This window comes from Mytilus edulis, chromosome 3 (genome assembly GCF_963676685.1).
Source record: "Mytilus edulis chromosome 3, xbMytEdul2.2, whole genome shotgun sequence".
NCBI classification, from domain to species: domain Eukaryota; kingdom Metazoa; phylum Mollusca; class Bivalvia; order Mytilida; family Mytilidae; genus Mytilus; species Mytilus edulis.
In genome coordinates, this window is record NC_092346.1 from 97,031,052 (window position 1) to 97,049,208 (window position 18,157).

Here is an 18,157-nt window from a genome sequence, read left to right on the forward strand (position 1 = left end):
AAATCTTATTAATGCCATTGCAAAAATTTTATGATGGAAAATCACTCCTGAAATAAAGAATGCAAATTTTGTTATGTGAACTTGTATTGAAACTGACGCATGTTTAGCATTAGTAAACATGAATGTGTCCATAGTACATGGATGCCCCACGGGCACTATCATTTTCTATGTCCAGTGGACCGTGAAATTGGGATAAAAACTCTTAATTTGGCATTAACTTTAGAAAGACCATATAAGGAACATGTGTACTGAGTTTCAAGTTGACTGGACTTCAACTTCATCAAAAACTAACTTGATCAAAACCATTTAACCTGAAGTGAGACAGATGGAAGCACAGATGAAAACACTATGACACTAGATGGAGCATTACAAATACAATCATTTCTGAATTCACTGTATTTAGTTTTAAAATTATATAGATTATGCTTGCTGACCTAATATGGCTGCTGTTGCATAAAAAACAACTTAAGATTTAATATATTTATTCGGAAGTTATGCATTTATGATTAATATAAAGTTATTGAAATGGTTCTGTAGTATTTATTGCCTTTGAGAACAATTACCAATATCCTTGATAACCAATCAAAATTTCAGCTGTTACTAAAAATATTAGCCTCTGAAAAAAGGATGTACAGTGATTAACTCTTATAATTTCAAATTATATATTTCTTGTTGATATTGTCTTTTTATGAAGTATCTTGACAAGCCTGGTAATTGTCCAGTATGGTTTCTATGGAGGAACTTGGGTTTTGTTAAAGTAAGTTGTATAATAAACATTTTTTTAAGTCTTGTCCTGAGACCAGTGGGCAAAATTACATCAAACTTAGCCTTGTCTATCTTTGAATTAGGGTGTCTACCTAAACAAACTTGTCTACGGTATTTTTGCTGGTTTACCAACTAATGAGTGGCCCATTGCAGGATAAGAACAAAAATCCCAAAGGGTCAATAAATGTAAATTTCTTTTGAAAAATCTGATAAAATTTCAAAGTTGACTGATTTGAATGAATTTTTGAAGAGATCTTTGTCATACCGTTCTCTATTAGAAGTACAAGCTCTAACAACTTTTAGGCATTTACTTTGTGAAAAATAATAAAGTAGTTCCATCTGACATGTGAATAGACCTTGAGTTTTTTTACTATTGAGTTACAGTGGACTAGTGAGCTTTTTAGAAAGTTTTTGTTGTCCGAATAGGATTGAAATACTTGCTACTGGACTAAATCAGCAAAACTAATTTGACGATAACGGTAGCCGAAAATTACCCTCACATAGCAGGTCAAAAACCTGGTGTGTTTATTGTTGTAAAGAGTATTTTGAATAAGGTCTGTAGCTTAGGTAACGGAAAGGTGAAAGATTTAACATAAATGGTATCTGTGTTATTGTATTGCTATGGGGTCGTTGAGTTCAACACAACATCTATTTTATTGTCATAATATTTAATAAGTGATTTATTCTATTACATTTTTTTAATCACTCAAATGTCCTAACCTTAAAATGATATTGCTTCGAACAGCGAAAACAATAACTAATAACATCTGATGAAATATGAGTGATTTTAAACCTTAAAATATCATTTTCAATTAAGTGAACAAACAGTCTTATATTGTATAATATGGTAACATATTGTCTTATCTTGGTCATTTTCCAAGTGACATTGGTCTGAATTATTTACACATGTCATTTTTGTACCCGCCCCCATACATATTATACCAAAGATCTGCACTTCGATCAAACGCCGCTTTGATTAAAATGTGCACCTAATACGGTTAATAACAGTGTAATTACATTGTTGAATCTAACCAAGTGTGGAAATAAGAAAACACGAACAGTGGGGAAATGGAAGAATGAATATGTTATTTTATTAAGAAGGTAAGTAAAGTATATTGATTTTCATAATATAAAATTATATGTTGTCTACTATCGATCGAGTTAGGAGATGCACAGCTGTGTAATCTATTGTTTAACTTAAACCACTCCGAAATTTTGACGTTCGGAATAAACTCAACCTTAAATCTAATATAAAAAGGGTTTCGTCTGTCATCAAAAGGAAGATAAGAATTATATATAGAGGGTTCAAATAGCTTTGATTTGTCTTGGTATGATTTTTGAAAGAAAAACTATCCCTATATTTGGTGATATAAAGCAGTAGCTGCTAATTCAAAACTGGTATTTCCATAGTAAAGAAAAACAGAAGGAAAAAATAACTTAACGTTTAAAGGTTCGATACAAAATATTGTTAAATCATTTAGTTCTTATCTACGCGTATATGTTTAACACCTTCGCAGTTTTATTCAACTTATCAAATTTGGCTCTGGTGACAGAGTTTACATATATTACACATACAAAATCATTGATTAATAGTTTAACGACCGTTTTATATATATGTATTGAATAATCCTAAACGACCAGTGTTCCGTAAGAGGAATTTAACCTACAATCCCTCACTGTTCCTTGTGTATGGTTACTAAACATAGATTGATTGAAATATTTGTATCAATTTCTATACTGTTGTACATGAGACCCTCAATTCAACCCCCCTTTGTCACCGTCAGTTACCCTAGATCCGACCCTTTATACCAACTGATAAAAAATTATGACGAAAACGTTTTACCGAAAATTTTTTAATATGTGCGACTACACCAGTGAAAACAATTGAGGCAGGACTTATACATTTAAAACTAATAGTATTGCAAAAGAAAAGGTATGTTTTGTAAATTGAATCATATTTTCAGGATATAGGAAGAACGCCAATAAGACCTCACCCTACCAATATACGTTTCGTTCATTTCATTTCAGTCTTTGTATTTTTACCTCACAATTTTGTCACTTATTTGACGGAACCTCTGGAAACAACACCAAGGATGTAATAATGGGTAGTCATTCATTTTCAAATTCTGCAATTTGGTAGGTAATTTTTCTGTATTCTTTATGTTTTTGGTTATTCTCTACTTTAATTCTTTATTATCAAAATCTAAATTATCCTCTAATCTGTATTTGTTCGCACTTTTCCCCCCTCTTTTTTTTTTGCCTCCTTTTCTGTAGTAATGACCCATTTCTCCATTCTGTAAAACCCAAACCAGCACTCATAATAACTGGTTTTAGATGTATATAATCAGTACCTAGGGCACTTACAGTGATGATAAAGATAAAAAAAAAATATAATTATATTCTCTGGAAATACCGAATAGTAATTATCCTCCATACCAAATCAGTTAAAGCCGGGAATGCTATTTTTTTTATATATAACATTTCTATAAAAGTGAATACTTTTATTTCCCACTATGGCTATCAAATTCAGCTGTAAGGTTTCATTTTAGACATTTTAAGGAGGTATTAATGCCAGTAAATATCAATTAAAATGTAAATTAGCAATTGATCATGAAATGGATTGTTTCAATCGGACAGAGTAAGTTTGAAGTTTGTAGGACAGCAGTTTTCATTTCCGCGCTTCATTTACTTATCTTTATTTATCAGGAATGCTTTATGCACAAATCAGAATTCACCTTTTATTAGGTAAAACAACTCTAAACGAAAATTTAACTTTTAAGTCGAAATACATCCTTATTTAAAGAAGTCATGCATTTTATTCGGAGAATTTTCGAAAGACAAGTTTTAAAACAGATAGTATGTCGATGGATAAGCTTTTTGACGTATGACTGTTGTTCATCTATTTGTGAACTTTCTTTTTTCTATAACTAGTACATACATTTTTATAGTTAATCTGAATGTTGTTGTTGCATATTATTATATTTGTATATTATAAATTATTTGATTTAGGAGAAGACTATCTAAGTTGTGATATGTGTGATAACGTTAAATGAAAAAATGCTTGTCTTCGTAATTATGATTATGTGTCTTTATGAAGTTAAATCTTGTTTTTTTATGAAAATTATTAAAAAGTTAACATTCTTTCATTTCTAGGAAACAAACTTAGACTGATCTCCCTATAGAAGAATGGTACATTTAACACCGAGATCCTCAGTCAGTTCGGGAGCCGTGACACCTGTTTCGCCGTATCCAGGATTTGACCAAAATGGTACCTTCCGAAACCCTGTTCCCGTGGCTCGATTGAAGTTTCAAGGTGTTGATTTTGCAGAGAAACACAGGGGTTCCATTGATAAATGGGTATTCAAGCGTGGCGATAAAGCATTTGAATCGCCACGACCTGTTCCAAGATGCCCGACTGCCGAATCATTTGAGAATTATAAACACGGCACGTATGGTTCGATTAAAACTTTAATAAATGGAGAAGCAACACCAAGACCAGATTCAGCTCCTTGTAGGATTAAATCTGAAGGAGAACCAATTGCTTCAATTAGCAGAGGGAAACGTATGAGGAAAATCGTACACGAATTTGGCCAATCAGCTCCATCGCCAGTCATACCCAGAGTTAAGCCAGAAGCGGAACAAACTGCAGAAGTTCATAAGGGCGGTAGAATGAATCGCTTGATCCATAGTTATGCCCAAGGCCCTTTATCTGCACGACCTGTTCCAAGAGTTAAACCGGAAGCTGAACAAACAGCATCGATTCATACAGGCAAACGTATGAAACCGATCGTTCATTCAGGACTTTACATGAACGGGATTATTTCAGAACCTGCAATCCCAAGAGTTAAACCAGAAGGTAGTCAAAACGCTGAACTTGCAAAGGGAAAGAGGATATTAAGATTATTTCATGATTACGGACAAATTCCTCTGTCAACCAGACCTGTTCCTAGAGTGAAGAATGAAGGTGATCCAAATTACGTATTAGATCAAGGCCATAGAATGGAAACTCTAATGCATTCGGGCAAAATTATGCGTAGCCCTAAACCAGATCCACGAGTAACCACACCAGACGCAACTCGAAATTTGAATAAAGGTAGATCTGGGAAACTAAAATACATTTTACGAGAAACTGGGAAGAAAACATGCGTACATATGCCAGGACAGCAAACGAAACTCTTTACTAAAACGAACACTATGTGACATGTCAGATATAAACTACAGCATTTCTCTTGATTCAGCTTGCTACATTATAATTCCATTACACACATTGCTTTTTGATTAAACCAGTATGATTCAAATTGTGCAGTATAACCTAACCTGCAATACCGTTGTTCGTGAAAGCAAATGCTGATTGAAAATAATATATACGGTTTAATCTAATGGTACCAATTTTGTGGACATATAATAACCACGGAAATACAAGTGGCCCTTATAGACTTTTTTGTGAAGATCTCGTTAAAGAACAAGTATGGCGAGCATATGTTTTCCTTTACGCTTTGTTTGTTGCATTAAAGCACAATAAGTCTACTGTATTATATAAACATTCACGAATATTAAAGCACAATAAGTCTACTACTGTATTATATAAACATTCACGAATATTAAAGCAACAGTTATAGGAGTTGCATTGAAGCACAATAAGTCTACTACTGTATTATATAAACATTCACGAATATTAAAGCAACAGTTATAGGAGTTGCATTGATATCATGGATGAATAAACAAATAAACAAATACACAATACACAATACCTTTATTCTTTACCTCCTTTTAACTTACCATTGACATAAAACAAAATATAGCAAATGCCGAATATTACCTACATGGACATTGGATACGGTTCATTAATAGATCAGTGCCAAATATACTGTATCGATACTAGGTTTCAATTGATCAGTGGGAAATATTACATCGATACAGTTCGCTAATTGATCAGTGACAAATATTACAACGATACAGTTCAGCAATTGAGCAGATAAAGTTGCAAGTCAGTGATTAAATTTTTTTGATTTTTAAATCTTTATTTCATTTTATATAGCTGGTTTCTAAATTGTAATTAATTTTTGAATAATTTTCTGTCTACATTAAAAATAACGAAAAAGGAAATTTTCAGGATTGATTGTTGTTGTTTAATGTGCAGTAGCAGATATTTCATGAATATCCAGGACAAGATTAAAAGAGCTATGAATACAATGGATAGGTTTTGGGAGGTAGGTCAACCATGATACAAATATTGGCATGTAGGATACTGATAAGGAAAATGACGAATTAAAAATGTATACTGTACATCACATGAAGTAAACTATTTAAACTCACAATTTCCTAGAGTACAATACAGTTCAAGGACTAGAAGTTTGGAAGGACAAAAACATCATAAAAATTTCAAAAAAAATATTGAATAATGAAGGTTAATGTAAGCTCTAACAATTTTTGTGTTAAACACACAAAACATAAAAGTTACGATACTTAAGCTAATTAATTCCAACAAAGTATGGCTCGAAAAGGAATAAAAGAATCAAATTACTAAATCTGAACTAACTTGTGTTGTATTTATTTACATATTTGAACACTTTTCTGTTACTTTATTAACTGTCATAGTACTGCTGCATTCCTATCATTGTCACATTATTTGGCACATCTGAAGGCTGTACAATCACATAACAAGTTAAACGAAACAATGAAGTATTAAAAATTGCATAGCATCAAAATATTTCATAAAGAAAGTAACCAAAACATAGCGGGCGATAATATACCATAAAACACTTGTGCAAGTAAAGCTTCAATTGATTAAGAAGTGACGTCTTCAGTGACCAAAAAAAAATATGTTTTTACAGACAATTATTTCAAGCTTTGCTATAAACTAAAAGAGTTATTGCATAAACAGTGGAGAATATTATCCCTCTAAAATGCATATTGTACAGCTCGTGAAATTAAAAATCTACCCGGGACAAAGTTCATATGCAATAACCCTTTTATTGTATAGAAAACTTGTAGCCATTATCCGTCGTGGCCAACAGTCGTTTTAAATAATATATGATATACATGTATACAATGCCAAAACGCTACAGGTTACACATAGCTGTATTGGCCAAAACACAAAGCGTCAGGATGGTAAAACAATAAATGGTACATTTTCATTAAACATTTTCGACTGTGTTCATTGAACGATTGCTTGTTCAAAACGATAATGACAATATCGACTACTCGGAGTTTAAAACTTTTTTTAACTATATATATATGAATTTGTATTGCTATGTTGCTTTCCCCTTGGCGTTTATCTACAATCTTAAAAATATGTTATAAAACAAAGCATGCTTCTTATAAGACTTTTTTGATAAACTTGTAATAGACGAAAATTGTCCTTTTTAAATTTTATCTAAAAAATAACAGTAAAAAACTACGAGATGGAATAGGAAACTAAAGGTTATTTGTTATCAAAACCACCGGGTATAGGTAGATACGTCAACAAATATTGACTCATGACCTTCTTTATCTCACACATACAAGAGCTAGTTATACAGCAATTACTCTTTTGCCATTATCACATTACAAACAAACATTATCAAATATGTTGAATGGCTATTGAAACTAACAAAATATGTCAAAATAAGTGTAAGTGTAAAGTTGTACCAAATTTAATCACCCTATATTTCTCCAGCACTAATGATCCACGTTAATATGTAAACCACTGCAGTATCGGCGTCAATTTTCACTTGTATGAAATATGATCTTAACAAAGACAAAACGTTGATAGAATCCAACAACAATTCTACAGATTGACAAAATGGGATCGACATGTTCTTGTGACAACTCTCATGAACCTACGACAGACATTTTTGTTGACAAGACAGTGAAGTATTTGATGGTTCCAATTGTTGGCATTTTATCCTTGATCTCATTGGTTGTCTTGTATCTCGGTAAGTACTGCTTGATCTCATTGGTTGTCTTGTATCTCGGTAAGTACTGCTTGATCTCATTGGTTGTCTTGTGTACCGGTAAGTACTACCTGATCTCATTGGTTGTCTTGTGTACCGGTAAGTACTGCCTGATCTCATTGGTTGTCTTGTATCTCGGTAAGTACTGCCTGATCTCATTGGTTGTCTTGTGTACCGGTAAGTACTACCTGATCTCATTGGTTGTCTTGTGTACCGGTAAGTACTGACTGATCTCATTGGTTGTCTTGTGTATCGGTAAGTACTGCCTGATCTCATTGGCTGTCTTGTGTACCGGTAAGTACTGCCTGATCTCACTGGTTGCCTTGTGTACCGGTAAGTACTGCCTGTCTTGTGTATCGGTAAGTACTGCCTGATCTCACTGGTTGTCTTGTGTATCGGTAAGTACTGCCTGTCTTGTGTATCGGTAAGTACTGCCTGATCTCATTGGTTGTATTGTGTACCGGTAAGTACTGCTTGATCTCACTGGTTGCCTTGTGTATCGGTAAGTACTGCCTGTCTTGTGTACCGGTAAGTACTGCTTGATCTCATTTGCTGTATTGTGTCTCGGTAAGTACTGCATGAACTCTCTCTTGCATCTCGGTAAGTACTCCTTAAACTCATTGGTCCATTGGTTGTCTTATGTCTCGGTAAGTACTGCATGAGTCCATTGGTTGTCTTGTGTCTCGGTAAGTACTGCATGAGTTCATTGGTCGTCTTGTGTCTCGGCAAGTACTCCCTGGAAAATCTCCCTGTCTAATTGGTTGTCTTGTACTGCTTGATCTCATTGGTTGTCTTGTATCTCGATAAGTACTGCCTGATCTCATTGGTTGTCTTGTGTCTCGCCAAGTACTGCTTGATATCATATTGATTGTCCTTTTTTCTCGGTAAGTACTGCCTGATCTCATTGGTTGTCATGTGGCTCGGTTTAAGTACTGTCTGAACTCATTGGTTTCTTGTCAATGTATATTTGTTCCGCCTAACAGAAGTTCCAATTGAAACTGTGTTATAAACATTGTCATAATATATATTCCTGTTGGAACAAATATTCTATACCATTTATTCCGTTAGGTACATATACTGTAATATTTATTCCTGTGTAAATAGTATTCCAGAATATTTTTTTCTTTTTGAAACTTGTATTATAAAGGAACTTCTATTCCGTGACACCCTTGTGTCTCTTTAACTACCTGATTTCATTGGTTGTCTTGTAATTTGGCATGTATCATTGGTTATCTTTTATCTCGGCAAGTACTGATTGTTGCTCCTGCATCTCAATAAGAAAGTTTTGGGTCCTTGTATTTCGGTAAGTACTACTGAACTCATTGGTTGTCTTGTATCTCGTTAAGTACTCAGTGAACCCATTAGTGGGCTTGTATTTTGGCAAGTACTGCATGATCTCATTGGTTGTCTTGTTTCTCGGCAAGCACTGTCCGGTTTCATTTGGCTTTGCTGTCTAATTTCTCGACAAGTACTGACTAGTCTCATGGGTTATCTAGTTTCTCAGCATGTACTGTCTGGTCTCATTGGCTGTCTTGATTCTCGTCAAGTACTGCATGATTTGATTGGTTTTCTTGTTTCTCGTTAATTACTACCTGCACTCATTGGTGGGCTTGTATTTCTGTAAGTGCTGCCTGAATTTCTGATATCAATGATTGTATTCTAACTTGTTTAGAACTGCCTGGTCTCATTTGTCTTGTATCTCGTCAAAAATAACCTGATTTCATTGGTTGTCTTGTTTATTGGCAAGTACTGCTTGGCGTCATTGGTTGTGTTGTTTCTCGACAAGTACTGCCTGGTTTTGGCGGTCTTGTTATAAATGAAAAAAGCTTTATTTAGAGTCGGTAAAGTATACAAACAAAGAAAACATAAGTTCCAATGAGCTTTTAACCGACATACAAGACATTTATAACAATACAACACATAATACGCATGCAATAAATTACACAGCACAAAAGAGGCACTAAAAGCATGGCGGTAATTAGCAGAATATAAGCACGATAAGCTATGCATTGAAGGTAAAAGCATTCTAGGTATTAAAGCTAAAAGCCTATAAATGTAAACTAGGCATGGTTAAAAGCTGATAAAATGCATAGCATAAAATATTTGATATACATTGTAAAATTCAGCATTTTTTCCTTCAGTTCAGGGCTTAACTCATGAACGGTACAGGTGACGCCACCAAAATTCAAACTCGATCTGTATTTTGTGGTAATAAGCGTTGTGTATAAGTTTCATATCATTTGGTTGAGACCAAATTAAGTTAGCGAACGGAAATGAAAATTCAGCAACGTTTCCATTTGTTAAGGAGCATGACTCAAGAAAGGTAAAACGACGCCACCAATATTCAAACTTGGTCTGTGTTTGGTGGTAATAAGCATTATGTATAAGTTTCATAATATTTGGTTGAGGCAAACTAAAGTAAGAGAACGGACACTAAATTTGAGACGTACGTACGGGCGGACGGACACTGAGGGTCTTCGCTTCGGCGGGGGCATAACTAGAAAGATCATATCATAGGGAACATGTGTACTAAGTTTCAAGTTGATTGGACTTCAACTTCATCAAAACTTGAACTACCTCGACCAAAAATTTTAACCTGAAGCGGGCACTATAACTTTCTATGTTCACCGTGACATTTGGTCAAAACTCTAATTCGAGTCTATGTGGGGTAAAATAATTGCAAGTGATTTGGAAGTTTGCAGGTCTTACCGGGCACTTGCATATTGGAGAACTTACAAAGGGACAGATATGTTCGGATGTACTTGTACTTTATACACGAGACTTAGTAGTATGTAGTAGACCGAACTCAAGGTTACCACGAATTCCGGTTTTTGACGCTTATATATAACTATATATATACATCTTAAATGGGTTAACGAAAAAGAAAAGAACAAAGTTTATTTACTTTCATAGGCTGTTCAAGGTATGAACATTGTGTTTATTTTCTATTTGTATTTGGAAGTATTTAAAATATCTTGTATTCAAAGTGTAACTGTAATTTGTTTCATTTGTAGTTGATAAAGTCAAGTGTTATGCAACAATTTCAGCACGATGGTCTGGTATTGATGTGAACGACTTCTGCTGGAACAACTTCACTGCCTCAGTCGAGCTTCAAACGGGACATTTTACATCTGGAGACTTACTACCTCATAAAATATTCCCTGTTATAACATTATGTGAGGCTTTATCTATGGTGTTACCTTTGCTCATCTGGTCATGGTGTTTCGGGAAGAACCTGAAAAATCAAATTACAGCGGTAATTGACCAATCAAATACACTTACTGACTACTACCGGATGTATGATAAAGGCATACGACGTCAGACAGTTAATGAAACAACGCTTCACAGGGAGCTAGACAACTTTCTAGAACTTATCTTGTCTATCCTTATGGTAAAAATGCCAAAAATTTACGTTTTATACACGTTGAAGTGGGTTGTTGTAATTATTTTTTGTCACGCTTGGATTATTGGTCAAGTGTTTTTACTATATCCGAATCTAGTTATATTCGAAGATACATTTCTATGTGTTAAAATGATTAATCCTGGTACTTATGCTTCTGCACAATGCAGTATCCCAACATCAACATTTCTAAGAGCAGTTTGGTATATAAATATAGCCTTTCTATCACTCGTCTTAATCTGTACGTTCTTCTGTTTGATTATGATAGGAAAACGGGTAAAATATTCCTCAACGTTTTTCTATATACATGTTCCTGGTGCTATGGATAGCAGACTTGCGGACTGCATCCAAGAATCATTTAACACAACATATTATTCTCTACTATCGCGATTCTGCGAAGATAACACACATCTTTGCAGTGATTCTGGACTTGCCCGATCCTTGTCTAGGAAGTATGGAGTCCCTGATGGGACCACGCCAGGAAAAGAAACAATGATGGACAAGCATTTTCCAGTTCTACAACCAGAACAGCTTAAAAAGTTTCGACTGACTTGTGAACAATATAAAACTAGAAAGCAAGACCGAGGAAAAGGACGCAATAAATCGAAAGTTCGCTTCGCACATAGGAAAGATAAATCGGATACAGTTTCCATGATAAGCGCCACAGATTCTGTCATGAGCAGAATGAGTATTCGATCAAGAACGGACAGACCTGCGAGAAGAAACAAGGTACGTCATTACGATCCAGATGTTTATCTTACCCCTCGTTTAATGACCAGAAAAATGGTCCAAGATTTAAAGACTATAAAAAATTCATCTCGACTGTCAAGTCTTAACAGTTCTCAAAGGACACCAAGAAGCGTAAGCTCGGTAGACATTGGTAAATGGACGCCAAGAAGTTCAACTCCAACTCCGAGAAAACAAGATGTACAGGGCAGACGACCGGTTGTTAAATATATGGACGTCAATCCACAGACCACCGGACATTATCCTGTGTTTGCTAGTCGTAACAGAGAATATAATCCTTACGCCTACAGACTTCATACTATGATAATGCAGGCAAACGCAAAAAATAGTACCGCATGGAAATAGTTGTACATAACTTTAACTTAACTATGTAAGCCACAGTAGCAAGCTACAGCAAGGTGATAGTGTTAGATCTATCTAAGTATTGTATTACACGTGGTTGTATAGTTAAACATGAAATATTTCATTCATTTATTTACATACTAGTATTTATCTTTTTATTATTTTTATTTTAAAGAAACATTTGCCTGTTTGTTTACGAGTACTACATACTCCGTCTGCATTTATTCGAATTTGCTTGTCATGCCAATAGCACTGGTCTCTTATTTGTTTTTATCTATATATCGTAAAATTGATTTAAAAAATTAGAGTAAAATGTCTGTGTTTCAGATCTAGGGCTGCAAGGAGGTGTAAATGCATGTAGCCACTTTGCATTTGGGTACCTAGACAATCCATTTAAACAATAAGACCATTAATAAATGTTTTTTTTTAGACTTGATGTACAAATTCACGGCAAGACTAAACACATTCGACAAAAGGACGATAAATCTATAGTGCCCTGTTTTTGAGAGACGGTAGCCCATGAACAATGCAGATTTATTCTAATACCCCCAATAGTTTGCACTTTCACAACAAAATGTGTTATCTTGTAAAACATGTTGACCAGTGTGATAAAATTTCTCAACCATCCCTTTAGTTCTCCTGCATACTTGATTTTATCATAGTGTTGGTTCTTTTTATGCATGTAATACTTGCCGCCAAACTATACAACAGACAACAATGAACTGCAAGTCAATCTTAAATACTAGACTTTCTACAATTATCGAGAGATCTTTTAAAGGTTTTTTTTATGATCAAAGACAAAAAAAAAGCTCAGATGACAATTATTTCATTCCTATTAAGGTTTTGATCTAATTCTATTTTCACTAAATTGTAAACGTCTGTTAATACAATATGTGTTGAAAAAGAAACTAATTATATAGATAAGGACTAGTGAAATGATTTATACTTAGTGATGAATTCTAGTAATACTACATTTTATTTTGTTTTTGGTAGGCCAGAGCTTGTATTGTGTGTTTCATTCCTCTTGAGTGTTTTCCAAAACTAATGTCGTGGTGTTGGTTTCCGATAAGTGTAATGTCAGAGCATGCATTGTGTTGTTTGGTTCATGACGAGTGTAATTCCTGACCATGTATTGTGTGTTGTTTGGTTCCTGACCAGTGTAATTCCTGGCCGTGAAATGTATGTTTGGTTTTTGGTGAGTGTAACTCAAGAGCATCGTTTGTGCGTTTTGTTCCTGATCACTGTTTTCTAGAGAATATTGCATTGTGTGTTTGGACACTAATCATTGTTATTCAAGAGCACCTACTAGTATTTCGTGTTCCGTTCTTTAGTGTTATTTTAGAGCATATCATCATGATTTCGTGTTTCGTTCCTGAGTGTTATTCCAGTGTTTTATAATAGAGCATGTATAATGTGATTGTTATTCCAGAGCATATTACGATGATGTTTGTGCGTTTTGTTCCTGATAAGTGTTTTATAATGGAGCACATATGCTTGTTATTCCAGTGTATGTATTATTCGATAAGTGTTAATTCAGTGTATGTATTGTATGATGGGTAATATTCCAAAACAGTTATTGAGTTTTTGTTTCCGAATGTTTGTTATTCCAGAACATGTTTTGTTTGATCGTTTATTTAGTGTATTTATTGTATGATGGATACTATTTCACATCATATAGTACGTGTTTGATTCCTGAAGATAGTTATTCCAGAGCGCATTGTGTGTTTTATTCCTGATCACTGTTATCCCATAAAATGTATTGTGTGTGTTCTTTTCGGGGATACTTATTCAAGAGCATGTAATTCGTGTTAGGTTACCGAAGATATGCATTCCAATGAATGTATTGTGTGTTTCGTTTCCGATAAGTGCTTCGTCAGACCATGTATTTCGTATTTTGTTATTCCAGAGCATGTTTTTTTTTTGTTTGTTTCTGGTAAGTGTTATCCCATAGCTTGTATTGTGTGTTTGGTTCCTGATAAATGTAACTTAAAAGGTTGTGTTGGCTATTTTGTTTCTGCTAAGTGCCGTCCCAGAGCTTAATTGTTTTATGTTGTTGGTTCCTGGTGAGAGGAATTCCAGTCAATGTGTTGATTGCTTGGTCTCTGGTTAGTGTAAATCAAGAGCCTGTTTCGTGTTATTGCATCCTGAAGATGGTTATTCCAGAGCATGACTTGTGGTTTTTTTTTCCAGAGCATGAATTGTCTTTTACACTCCAGAGCATGTATTATGTGATTGTAATTCATGACCACGAATTGTGTTTTCAAGAGTATGTTTTGTGTGGTTGTTACTCCAGAGTAGTTTTAGTGTGAACATGTTATTCCGGGTCCTACTAAAATGCGCCCGGGAGCGCCCGGGTAAAGAAAAAGCGCCCGGAGGAGAAAATATAGCGCCCGGGGAACAGAAAAAGCGCCCGGGGAAAATATATTTATATTTTATTGGCATGAGACACCTTTGTTAAGTTATGAAAATTGATTTTTTTTAAATTTTAGACAAGTAATTTGCCAATTCAGATAATACATACGTTTGTAATAAAGCACAAAAACAAGTATGAATATTTCAATTTTAACAATAATATATGAATACTATTTCGAAAGACTGATAATAATGGATCACAGTTTATGCGGAAGACTTATAACATGTAAGACATCAAAAGACATGTTTTTCAAAAACGATACATATCCAGAAATCAACGCCACTTTGCTCATTTTAATATTATAGTAATAAAATCGGATACGGGTCACGGAAATTATATTGAAATGATAGGGATTTTTGAAAAAATGTCTATTTTAACTTTAATTTAAGTGATAGACAGGTTGCCGGGACAGAAAATAAATATACACAACAATATACACCATTTAAACGAAACATAATGACTGTCGTTGCAAAAATCAAGGTTCCTGAGCTATTTTGAAAATCGAAGCGAGAGGCTTTTAACATTGCAGTATAAAATACAGGCTAAAATGGCTGAAACGACAAATTTGCAAACTTCGTGTTGAAAATTGGCTAACAAAGTCATTAGAAAAACTAGTTGCCGGGGTACAATTCTCATTTACATATTATGAATATTAATTAGCAAAAGCACTACTAATTTCTGGCTATGATGTACCGTAGTTAAAACAAGGGGGTAAAAAGCAGAAGTTTGGCTTAAATTTAAGTCTAAGCATTAAAACCCTGATAACCATAGCCATTTTTAGTTTTATAAAAAGATATAATAAATCTATCTCAGCATCTGTATAAAAAAAGTGTTCAACCATGCCGTTGCGAAAATATCAGACCTCAGGCACCGATTATTTTTAGTAACAAAATATACATTTTGATCGAGGACAATGTCTTTCGTGATTCTTCTATATACTCTTATTTATATTTATTTACTTACTTTAATATACAATTTTGAAATCTAAAATGTAAAAGTACAACAACACTTTAGATGTAGCATCGTACATATCCCCATTTATATTAAGGACAAAACAAGCAATGATTAGTTATTTTTTAAGGAAAAAAAATATTGTTTTAAAAAATTATTATTTTCTTCTCCCGGGCGCTAATTTTCTTCTCCGGGCGCTAATTTTCCTTCTCCGGGCGCTTTTTCTTTTCCCCGGGCGCTTTTTCTTTTCCCGGCGCTTTTTAGTAGGACCGGTTATTCCAGAGCAGTTATAGTGCGAATGTTAAACCAGAGCATGAATCACATTATAGGTGTTATTTCCGAACATGTATTCTGGGTTTCGTTTCTGAGTGTTATTCCAGAGTATGAAGTGTTTCGTTCCTGATAAGTGTTATTCCAGAGCATGTCTTGTATAATGAATGTTATTGAAGAGTATTTATTGTGTATTTTAATCCAGGGTATGTATAAAGCGATAGATGTTATTCCAGAGAAAGTATTGTGTGATTGTTGATCAAGAGCGGTAAGACTATTACTTTAGAGCAAGTATGATTGAAAATCCAGAGTATTAATTGTACGATGGGTGTTATATAAGAGCATGTATTATGTGTTTTGTTCTTGATGAGTGCTATTCAAGAGCATGGTTTGTTTGTTTTATTCCTGATCATCATAATTCATAGAGCATGTGTTAATTGCTGGTTCCTATGTGTTATTCCAGAGCATGTGTTACTTGCTGGTTCCTAGGTGTTATTCCAGAGCATGCATTGGGTATTTCTTTCCTCACGATTTTTATTCAAGAGCATGTTTTGTTTGTTTGGTTCCTGATCCGTGCTACTCCAGAGAGTATTTATGTACTGTGTGTTGTCCATAGTGAGTGTTGTTCCAGAGCATGTATCGAATGATTCGTTCCTAATAAGGGAGCTACCATTTGATTTTTATGGGGGGGCTAGGATGAAAAATTTTGTCCTGCTTTTTTTTTTAGTTGTAATCTCTGTCCTGGCTTTTTATTTTTTACTCTATTCGGTCCTGCCTTTTTTTTTACTAGTTTATCCTGACTTTTTTTACACAAATTGTCATCCTGCCTTTTTTTTTTAACAAGTTTCTCATCCTGCCTTTTTTTTTACTCAAAACTCCTGTCCTGCCTATTTTTTTCAAATTTCATCCTAGCCCCCCCCATAAAAATCGAATGGTAGCTCCCTAAGTGTTATTTCAGATCATGCCATGTGTTATCAGTGTTATTCCAGAGCATGTTTTGTGGTTTTCAAGAAACAACATTAAATTTGAGTTGAAAACAAAGAGATGTGCTATGGTTGCAAATGAGACATTCATCCACCAAATACTAAAGAAGAATGTAAACCACTACAGGTCACCATACCACCTTCAACAATGCACAAAACTTACACTGTAAAGTATGCTGTAACAAAAATGTGTCCATAGTACACAGATGTCTCCCTTGCACTATCATTTCGATGTTCAGTATACCCTGAAATTGCAGTCAAAACTCTAATTTTGGTATTAAAATAAGAAAGATCCTATCATAAGGAACATGTGTACTAAGTTTCAATTTGATTGGACTTCAACTTCATCAAACACTACCTTGACCAAAAACTTTAACCTAATGCAGGACAGATGAACGAACCAACGATTGGAAGAACAGACCAACTAACTAACTAACCCTCCCTATAATCCAGAACAATAGAACAACAGTAGAGCAATAGTACAAACTATTAAAGTAAGATAAGATCAGATACTCTTTATTTCAGACTCAAAAGGGTCATACATATATACAGGACACAAAATACTCTGTGTTAACAGAAGAAAGGTTAAAATACTCATAGTATTCCTATATATTAAACACTCATTGTACCTTATAAGTTGAAAAGTGACTAGACTAATCAGATCGGTAAAATAAAAAAAACAACTAACAAACCAGATGCTACGCAGGGCGCAGCTTTACACGACCGCAGAGGTCAAACACTGAACAGTTGGGGCAAGTATGGACACAACATTCAAGCTTGATACAGGTCTGAATTTGGATTGCGATTTTAAAATAGTTGAAACAGCATAAGTTTCTGACACAGAATGAATGTGGTCAAATGAACTTTAAATGATTTTTTTTGCTTTTGAGCAATACACTATGCCTTTTGAATATTCATCCCCTAAAAAAAAAAAACATTTGAAGAAATTTTCTTTTTAATTTCTGAAATCTGAAATGAGAAAAATTGTACACCCTCCCACCCCCACCCTCATTTTTTTTCACCTATACAAGTTCCCCTTATTCCAAAAATAATCTCAATTCAAATTTCTAATGGAGCTTGCAACAATAACCATGATAACTTCTCATTTACATACATCATAAAGTATTGAAATATAAAATGACATACAGTCATGGTTAAAATAATTATTGATTAAAAGTAACTTCTAAAAATAAATTTATAGCTAATCATCTCAAGACAAGCATCATTTCTTAATACATTATTTTCAAGCAGTGTAAACATATATATATATATAACAGTAGTCTTTAAATGGAATTAATATTGGATTACTTCCCTTACACTGCTTTTAAATTGTATAAATTGTCCTTTAACC

General features: G+C 34.2%; 1 protein-coding gene across 3 annotated transcripts; it reads left to right on the forward strand.

Annotated features, from left to right (window-relative positions):
* Positions 1-1,699: 1,699 nt before the first annotated feature.
* LOC139517871 (uncharacterized) lies at positions 1,700-5,513 on the forward strand. Of its 3 annotated transcripts, XR_011663219.1 has the most exons (4): positions 1,719-1,866; positions 2,794-2,901; positions 3,919-5,294; positions 5,379-5,513. XR_011663219.1 is itself a non-coding variant. In XM_071309353.1 (2 exons), the coding sequence occupies exon 2, from the start codon at positions 3,952-3,954 to the stop codon at positions 4,963-4,965; it is 1,014 nt and encodes a 337-aa protein (XP_071165454.1). In that variant the 5' UTR covers positions 2,582-2,698; positions 3,919-3,951; the 3' UTR covers positions 4,966-5,115. The 3 variants fall into 3 exon arrangements, 1 of the variants encoding a protein (XP_071165454.1); XR_011663220.1 differs by lacking the exon at positions 2,794-2,901 and having other exon boundaries at positions 1,700-1,866; XM_071309353.1 differs by lacking the exons at positions 1,719-1,866; positions 2,794-2,901; positions 5,379-5,513 and adding an exon at positions 2,582-2,698 and having other exon boundaries at positions 3,919-5,115.
* Positions 5,514-18,157: the final 12,644 nt, after the last annotated feature.